This window comes from Carlito syrichta, unplaced genomic scaffold, assembly GCF_000164805.1.
Source record: "Carlito syrichta isolate Samal-C Ts95f unplaced genomic scaffold, Tarsius_syrichta-2.0.1 Scaffold281088, whole genome shotgun sequence".
In the NCBI taxonomy this organism is placed as follows: Eukaryota; Metazoa; Chordata; class Mammalia; order Primates; family Tarsiidae; genus Carlito; species Carlito syrichta.
In genome coordinates this window covers 70,090-79,966 of record NW_007225184.1, presented here as the reverse complement: position 1 = coordinate 79,966, position 9,877 = coordinate 70,090, and the positions used below count along the sequence as shown (strand labels likewise).

Genomic DNA, 9,877 nt, shown 5'->3' with positions numbered 1-9,877 from the left:
GTGTGTGTGTGTGTGTGTGTGTGTGTATGTGTGTTGTGAATGGGATTGTGCTTTTTATTTGGGTTTCTGTTTGTTTATTGTTGGTGTGTAGGAATGCAGCTGTCTCTTGCACATTTATTTTATATGCTGAGCCTTTGCCAAAATCCTTTATCAGTGCAAGGAGGTTTTTGATGAATTCTCTTGGGTTTTTGAGGTATAGAATCATGTTATCTGCAAAGAGGGATAACTTAATTTCCTCTGTTCCTATTTGGATACCCCTGATTTTATTCTCTTGTCTGATTGTTCTAACTAGGACTTCCAATACTGTGTTGAACAGGAGGGGTGAGAATAGGCATCCTTGTCTTGTTCCAGTTTTCAAGGGAAATGGTTCCAATTTCTGTCTGTGTAGCAGTCTGGTGGCTGTGGGTTTCTCATAAATGGCTCTTACTATTTTGAGGTATGTTCCATCTATGCCTAGATGTTCGAGGATTTTTATCAAGAAGGGGTGCTGGATTTTATCAAAAGCTTTATCCGCGTCTAATGATATAATCATGTGGTTTTTTTTAAACTGTATTTTTCTTGGGTATATTTAATAGTCTTAGATGTGTACAGTTTTAATTTCTAATGGTCTGTTAAGTCCTTTCCAGTGTTTATAGTCTTTTTTTGTAGGAATAGTATCCCTTTAAATGTGAATATGAATGTGATATAGTATCACTGCCTATTATTTATTTAGAAATAGGCTTTTAAGTAACCACCTTGAATTTGAGATCATTTAATTTTCAAAGTGTTTTTTATATGCCTTCCGATTCTTCATGCCAGTCTTGAGGTAGCTAGATTTTATATTCTTTTTCAGATGTGGAGGAGAGTCAGTAAAATATAAAATGACATGATAAAATTACCATGACTAAATCATAAGAAATGAGACCAAAATCCAAGACTGTTAACTTTCCCATTCCATTTGATTACATTAACTAATACTGCTTTAGAATTCAATTTAGATTATTAATATGTAACCCTACTATATGAAGCAGTTTATAAAGGAAAAGAAAATATTGTTTGTAGTTTATTTAACTTGGTTCTAATCATTTGGTAGGTGAAATGTCTAGAAGATGAACGGTTAAGAACAGAAGATGAATTATCGAAATATAAGGAAATTATTAATCGCCAAAAAGCTGAAATTCAGAATTTATTGGACAAAGTGAAAATTGCAGATCAGATACAAGAGCAACTTCAAAGGTATAAAAATGAGCAGCTTCTGCCTGTGTTAATAAGCAAGCTTTTAAATTCTATCTCAAGATTCTATTTTTTTTTTCTTTTTCTTTTTTTTTTTTTGTTGAGTCAGAATCTCATTCCTGCCCAGGCTAGCATGCAGTAGCATGATCATGGCTCACTGCAGCCTTGACCTCCTGGGCTCAGGTGATCCTTCTGCCTCAGCCTTCCAAAGCTGGGACTACAGGTGTGCACCACCACACCCAGCTAATTTTTAAAACAAATTTTTGTAGAGATAAGGTCTCACTGTGTTATTTAGGCTGGTCTCAAACCCTTGGGCTCGAGCTTCCTCCTACCTCTGCCTTCCAGAATGCTGGGATTACAAGTGTGAACTATCGCGTCCAGCTTCAAGATTCTATTTTCTATTTTCTTCTTTTTTTTTGGAGTTGGAGTCTTACTCTGTCACCCAATCTGATGTGCAATGGCATGCTCACAGCCACCGCAGCCTCATCCTGCTGGGCTCAGGTGGTCCTTCTGTCTTAGCCTTCCAAGTAGCTGAAACTACAGGAGTGTGCCACTTTCCCGGCTAATTTTTTAATTTATTTATTATAGAGATAAGGTCTTGCCATGTTGTCCAGGCTGATCTCCAGCCACTGGGGTCAGGCAGTCCTCTTGCCTTCACCTTACAATGTGCTGGGATTACAGGTGTGAGCCACTACTTCTGGCAAGGTTCTATTTTTAAATGTAAGCATTACATGAAACAAGAATAATTTTTACAGTTTTACTAGCTAAAATTTTTCTCTATTTAAACTTCACTTTTGTGGATTATCTTTGAGTTCCTATCATGGCTTCTAAAAACCAAAGTTTATATTTCTTAAAATTGGCAATAGCAATTTATAAACCAGAATGGATTTATTTAGTTTTTTAATTCATTCCTTAGTTTTCAGATTCTGTTACTTATACACAATACTTCTTCATCTTCTTCTAAAAGGTAAATGTAGATCTCCATCTTTGTATGTGTGTAGCTTGAGTTCAGGAGCTGACATTATTCCTTGACTTCTTATGAAACCATTTACCTAAACCCCATTCATGACATTACCTGGCAGAGCCTGAATTCAGGTTGAATTCAAATGTCTTCTTTTCTACACCTTACCAATACTTAAGCTGCTGAGTGTTGCTAAAGAATCCTCACTGTTATCCAGATTGATGCTGCAATTAAATTCATGGTCACCAGCCTCAAGTGGGAATATTAATGCACCTTTAATATAACCACCATGTGTCTTTCGTCAGAATCTTCTCCCCCGTCTTCTTAGCAGCTTTTCCAAACTATGCTGCTTTTTTCACACTTTGGTCTTTCTCCTTGCCTCTCTTATTCTTGGAAGGTGATTACTTCTTCACAGAAAAAAATGGGAGCTGTCAGATGACATTTCAACTTTTTGCTCTCAGTCCTATGAATTGCCTATATCTGCAATCATATTTTCCTTTGCTTCCATTATCATGTAAGAAATTATCCTGCTCCTCGCTGAATCAAATTATTCTTTCTACTTCTGCTGTGGATTTCATTTCTTCTGCCTTTTCAGAGTCTGTCTTGATTATTCCTTCTTATCCTTTATCTCTTTTCTCTACTGACTTTTTCTTTCTACATTTCAATATTTTATCTTTTTTAAAAAAGTCAAAACTCCTGTGACCTTCCCCTACCAGTTTACTTTTCTTCTTCACAACCAAACTTCTTTATAGATTTGTCTATATTCACTTGCCATTTATTTACTTCCTATATTCTATTTCTCTACACTTATTCTAGCGTCTTCCCCAACATTTTATTAAAAAATTACTAATACCTCCTTACATATGATGAGCACCTCTCAGACCCAGGCTTGCTTGAATTTCTAGCATCTTTTAACACCACTGAACTCAGTTACCTTTCTTGATATGCTCTGTTCCTTTGGCTTTATTTCTCAAGTTCTCTTGGTGTCCCAACCACCTTCTTCCCATTCTCTCTCAATCTCCTTGGTGGGCTTCTCTTTCTATCATAAAGCCTCTTTTGGTCTAATTTTATTGTACCTTTGGGTGATCCCAACTATTTTTATAATATGCCACAATACTTTTGAATTATTTTCTTCAGCCCTTTCAGCTCCAAGCACACAGGTATCAAAGACACTTCTCATTTTCACATGTCCAAAATTGATTCCTCTATCCTTCCCACAAATATGCCTCTCCTCTCATGCTTCTGGAATAAGTGATGAGTGTAGCATCCACACAACTGTCCAACCCAAGAGCCTAGTGGCCATCCTTGGCTCTACCCTCCTTCCCCTTACATATCTAACTAGTCACTAAGTAGTAGTGATGCTAGCTCTGTAATGTCTGTCAGTTCCATTTACTTTTACATCCCTACTGCTAGTACCATATTCCAGGCCATTTAAAATTCATTTGGCAGCCGGGCTCGGTGGCTAAGCCTGTAATCCTGCGCCTTTGGGAGGCTGAGGTGAGTGGATTGCCTGAGCCCGCGGGTTCGAGACCTGCCTGGGCAACTTGGCAAGACCTCATCTCTACAATAATCAAAAAATTAGCTGGGCGTGGTAGTGCATGCCTGTAGTTCCAGCTACTTGAAAGGCTGAGGTGGAAGGATCGCCAGAGCCCAGCCGGTCGAGGCTGCGGTAGCTGGAAGCGGCCATTGCACTCCAGTCTGGGCGACAGAGTGAGACTCCAACTCAAAAAAATAAAAAATAAAAAAAATAAAATAAAATTCGTTTGGCAAATTGTCACTGCTTATAAACTGGTTTTTCTGCCTACATTCTCCCTAATCTATTTTACACACTGTGGTTAGCATAATCTTTTTAAAATGGAAATGTACCTTTATCAAGCATTTCAATTAGATGAAAATTCCCAAGCCATTAATTTACTGTCTTTAATAATTTAATATTTTCTTAAATATAAACTTTGTTTTTTAGAGATAAACAAGAAATTGAAAAATTGAAGGAAGAAGTGGAAAGTCTTAATGCTTTGATTAATGACCTACAAAAAGACATTGAAGGCAGTAGGAAAAGAGAATCTGAGCTACTACTATTTACAGAAAAGCTCACTAGTAAGAATGCACAGCTTCAGTCTGAATCCAATTCTTTGCAGTCACAGTTTGATAAACTTTCCTGTAGTGAAAGTCAATTACAGAACCAATGTGAACAAATGAAACAGACAAATATTAATTTGGTGAGTATAAATGTACATTTAACTTTTAAAACAACACATCAAGAAGTACAAATTACCCTAACAGTATAATATTAGTGGTAGTTGATTTAAGAAGCTTTTTTCTTTGGGCGCTGTCTGGTAGTTTTAGGTGCTATGAGAAATGTCAGTCTTCCTTTCAACTGGTATAGTGTACAATAAGATTACTTTCTAAAATGATTATGAAGAACGTTTTACTTTTTTTTTTTTGAGTCAGAGTCTCACCCTGTCACCCAGGCTGGAGTGCAGTGGTACAATCATGGCAGCCTGGACCTGGCTGGGCTCAGGCGATCTTTCTGCCTCAGCCTTCCAAGTAGCTGGAATTACAGGCATGTACTACCATGCCTGGCTAATTTTTGTTTTGATTTGTTGTAGAGACGAGGTCTCACCAAGTTGTTCAGGCTGATCTCGAACCCCTGGAATCAGGCAATCCTCTCACCTCTGCCTCCCAAAGTGCTAGGATTATAGGTGTGGGCCACTGCGCCCAGCAGTATTTTACTTTTGAAAATGAGAAAACCATGGTTTCTGTCATTCCTAACTGGAATCTCTCTATTGTTTTTTTAAAGTGTTTTAAATTTCTATTTTTTAAAATAGTTTTAAAATGATTTAATATTTCTAAATTATGAGTGTCTTTAACTTACTCATGAAAATTATTTGAGACTTTAGTCCAAAAATTTAGAGACCTATATTGCATGCTGTTTTGCATGTCTAGAGTGGCATACTCATTCATGTATCTCCCTCCCTTGCTATATGAGGATTTTGAGGAGCTCGGGGGAAAATCATCCTGTTGAAGAATAATGGTATAAGAACTACTATCAAGACCTTATATTTTTAATTTTAAACTTGAACATTAATGGAAATAAACATTAAAATTGATGTCTTAAATTTTAATATTCAGGAAGGTAGGTTGTTGAAAGAAGAAGAACTAAGAAAAAAGGAAGTCCAAACTCTGCAAGCTGAACTCACTTGTAGACAAACAGAAGCTAAAGCATTGAGTATCCAGGTAGAAGAATTAAAAGATGAGTTGGTAACTCAAAGACGTAGACATGCCTCTAGTATCAAGGATCTTACCAAACAACTTCAGCAAGGTAAAAATTCTTTCACACTTAGACCTTCAATGTGTTTGTTTCTTTTAATCATTAAGACTTTAATTAAAAGTATTTTTTTTTACATTAGGTTCTATCACATTGATTAGAACTGTAAGTTCTTTTTAATAATATTAATGTTCATAAACCAAATTGCTAAACTTCTTGGACTTCTATGAATAGTCTATCTTCTATGCTAAAGGACGTCTATTCACAGAATCACAAAATGTGAAAATTGGTAAAGTATCTTAAGGCATTAGTATCTAAACATTTCTGATCATATACTTCTATTAGTAAAAAGTACTTTAGTATCTGTTCTCCAATTTATATATGTGTATTTGTAAATTTTAAACATGTATTACTCTTATGTATATTAGACAACATGAAAAATAAAAACTTAAGAAAATCTATCTTTAAATATAAGTATAAATAAAAAAGAAGTTCTAATATCTTCTTCTTTCATATGCCTGTGAATTGTTTTGTGCCGACTTGTAACTTAGAGATTGTTGAGACCTAACCCTTTATCTAGGTCTCAGGAAACAGGCCCTGAAACGTTATAAGTTACGCAAACATGACAGCTGACAACTAGAACTGGAATCCAGATTTCTTTCCTTTAAAAATTCATGCAATTATTGGATTTCTGTGCTATGTGCTTGGAATACAGAGATGAATAAGACATATATTCCAACTTCTTATTCTCTATTTCTCATTGCTTTATTTGCATTATAATAGGGTGAAATAAGTAATAAGATAAGAGACTTAGCATTTACTTAATAAGAATATATTCAGATATTTGCCATAGAGTTTAATTTGTTTTTATAGATGTAAATGAAGGAAAATTGGAGGGAAAGTCCTGGTGTTATAAGAATCTTCTAAGCATTTTAGAAATTAAGTTCACCTTAATTAAGTGATGCCAGTATCAGTTATCATAATGTCGTTTCTATATAGTTTGTATTTTACCTGTACATTTCCAAAGTCATTTTATATGAATGACACCTATGGCCCTCTGTCTAAAGTATATATTTAAGATTTACTTTCTCTTGTCATCTATACCATTTTTGCCCAAGTGATTTTAGCAATTAAAATCAGAGATTGTTGGGACAGTCACAGTTGTCACAAGCAATACACTTCTTTTTGTTGTAGCACGAAGAAAGTTAGATCAGATTGAGAATGGAAGCTATGATAAAGAAGTCAGCAGCATGGGAAGTCGTTCTAGTTCATCAGGTAAAAAATTACTGACTTTAGTTGTTATTTCGTGATTGGTTATAAAAATAAATAGTATTTTTTGTTTTAAAAAATGTTAATATGTTTTTCACTTTGAAGTATAAAAAGTAGTAGTAGTCATTATATTATAAAACATGTGTCTGGTTAAGTGTTTAGGTCCAGGGTTTCAGGTTTGTCATGGGTTCTGTATGATCTGTCCTCCCTATCTTCCTGGGTTTTTTTTTTAGACTTTATATATTTTGTTCCTTTTATTTCCCATGTCAGTCATCTGAGAAAGGTCAAGGTAGATAGGACCAATGACTTTTCCAAGGACATACAAATCATAAGAGAGAGGACGTGTTTTGAGCCCCAGTGTAGGTTTTTAAGATACAAGATACACCCACACCCACATGATTCAACTCTCCCTCCTTTGATTTTCTTTCTCCCCTTACTCAGGAGTTCCTCATCTGATAGGTAAATTCTGAAAATTGGATTAGGCTTGGTATATCAGGGCTCAAGGTGACACTACATATAAGGAAATTCTAGGATGATGAGAGCTTCTCTCTCTCTCACTCTCTCATTCTGTCTTTTTCTCTTCTTTCCTCTCTCTTTCTTTTTCTCTCCTTTTAAAACTTAAATGTTGTCATCTTTTCATTTATGAGTAGTGCAACTACTTGGTAGTAAATTTGGGGTTTTGGCCTACCTTCTTTTTTCTAACCTGCTGCTACTTTATTCTGTGCAACAACTTCCTCTTCTATTTTTTTTTAAATGCATATTTGTATTCATCCATATATAGAGATTTGGTATAATTTGATATATCTCTTTTTCTTCTAACACCTGAGAACTTATGAAATAATCATTGTGGGCCAGGCACAGTGGCTCATGTCTATAATACCAGCACTTTGGGAAGCCTAGGCAGGAGGATTGCTTGAGCCCAGGAGTTCAAGACCAGCCTGGGCAACATAGAGAGACCTTGTCTCTCCAACAAATAAAAATTATTAGCCAGGCATGATGATGCATGTCTGTAGTCCCAGCTACTCAGGACACTGAGGCGGAAGGATAGCCTGAGCCTAGGAGGTCGAGGCTGCGGTGAGCTATGATCATGCCACTGCACTCCAGCCTGGGCAACAGAGTGATCACCCTGACTGAAAAAAAAAGTTATTATGTATATATATATATATATATATTTTTTTTTAAATCTGTTTTTCTCATGCTGATTAATAGAATCTATAAAACTATGATTGATACCATTGTGAAAATGATAATTAGGAAAATATCAGTGTATTTATCATTTTTGGGATACTGAGAACAAGGATAAAAACACTTTAGATATATTATTTACTTTGTAGGACAGTCATGTGAGGTAAATATTATAATTCTCATTTTACTGATGAGGACACCAAGATTCAGAGAGGCTACATGATTTGCCCAAAATCCACAGTGACAGAACTCTTTGACTCCAGAGTCCTTGCTTTCTACTACACTATAATGCCTACCAGGAGTTTTACATTAAAAGAAAAAAAAACATCATCAACTGTTACAATAGTGGAAAAAAAAGTGTAGTTGAAAGAACATGCTAGCCAGGCATGGTGGTGCACCTGTTGTCCTAGCTACTCAGGAGAAGGCTGAAGTGGGAGGATTGCTTGAACCCAGAATTTGAGGCTAAAGTGAGCTCTGATCACACTACTGCACTCCAGCCTGGGCAACAGAGGTAGACCCTGTCTCAAAAAACAAAAACAAAACACATGGATTTGAAATTATAGATAATGTACTTAGATCTCAGCTATGCCATTTATTAGTTGTATAATGTCGAATAGGATATATTACTTGTCTTAAATCTATGAAATGGTATTGAAAAAAGATCCTTATACAGTAAAGAGTATCAGAAATTTTTCTCAATGATGTGGCTAAAAATAATAGCTAACACGTAGCGCTTACTATATGCATTGTTCTAAGCACTTCATACATATTAACTCATTAAAGTGAGGATTACAATGCTGTAAGGTAATTAATCTTACTATTCCTATTTTAAGATGATGTAACCAAGGCATAGAAAGTTAAATAACTTGTACAAAGTCACACACAGCTAGTAGGTGAAGGAGTAGACTTTGAATCCAGGCAGGCTGGCTCCAGAGCTTAACCCACTACATTCTGTCCTTTTTTCTCCCTCCTCTCACACACCCCCTCCCTCTCTCTGCTTTTTTTCTTTTTTCTTATAATTTAATTTTGGTCTCACTTTAGACCTGCTACCTTAACTTTTTCTGACATTGTTGTTTCTCTATTGCCATTTCCTCATCCTGTTCCTGAGAGACATAATGTAAACCCTTTTGATACTTATATCATCAGTATATTCGGAAACAAGAACCCACATATGACTTGTGTTTTGTATCTAGCTCTGTTAGAGTAAATATTTGAAGATGGATGCTGGATAAATAATAAATGAGAGATGGCTCTAGGCTAAGTATAGTATCTAAACTCATTTTTTTGTCTTCAGGATCCCTTAATGCTCGAAGCAGTGCAGAAGACCGATCTCCAGAAAATACTGGGTCATCAGTAGCTGTGGATAACTTTCCAGAAGTGGACAAGGCCATGTTAATTGAGAGGATAGTTAGGCTGCAAAAAGCACATGCCCGGAAAAATGAAAAGATAGAATTTATGGAAGACCACATCAAACAACTGGTAGAAGAAATTAGAAAAAAAACAAAGTAGGTATTATTATGGTAGCGTAATCTGTTCAAACTGCCATTATTCATATGGTAAAAGTACTGTTTTTAAAATTAATCATATCAAGAGCCTGTCTTTCAAAAACTAATTCTTAATTCTTAATTATAGTCATTCAGGTCCTAGTCTTTTATGATCACCTATTACAGTCTAGGTTTTGGGAATACAGAGATAGAAGAAAGCATAAGTCTTTCCTTTAAAACAATATAGAGTTCAGTAGATTTTTTGTTTGTTTGTTTAAAGAAACAAGGTTTTGCTTTATTGCCTAGGCTGAACTGCAGTGGCACAGTCATAGTTCACTGTAATTTCTGGGCTCAGAGGATCCTCCTATCTTAGCCTCCTGGGTAACTAAGACTACAGGTGTGTGCCACCATGCCTGGCTATTTTTTGTTGTTGTTGTTCACTCTTTGTAGAGGTGGAGTCTCAGACTCCCATCCTCAAGCAGTCTTCCTGCTTCGGCC

General features: G+C 35.8%; 1 protein-coding gene across 1 annotated transcript in view; it reads left to right on the top strand.

The window, feature by feature from the left end:
- The window catches only part of CCDC186 (coiled-coil domain containing 186), a 49,359-nt gene that overhangs the window by 36,678 nt on the left and 2,804 nt on the right, over positions 1 to 9,877 (top strand). The window contains exons 10-14 of the mRNA XM_008052554.2: positions 1,073 to 1,215; positions 4,137 to 4,392; positions 5,306 to 5,495; positions 6,636 to 6,716; positions 9,190 to 9,400. Coding sequence (XP_008050745.1) covers positions 1,073 to 1,215; positions 4,137 to 4,392; positions 5,306 to 5,495; positions 6,636 to 6,716; positions 9,190 to 9,400 — 881 coding nt within the window. The remainder of the gene's footprint in view (positions 1 to 1,072; positions 1,216 to 4,136; positions 4,393 to 5,305; positions 5,496 to 6,635; positions 6,717 to 9,189; positions 9,401 to 9,877) is intronic.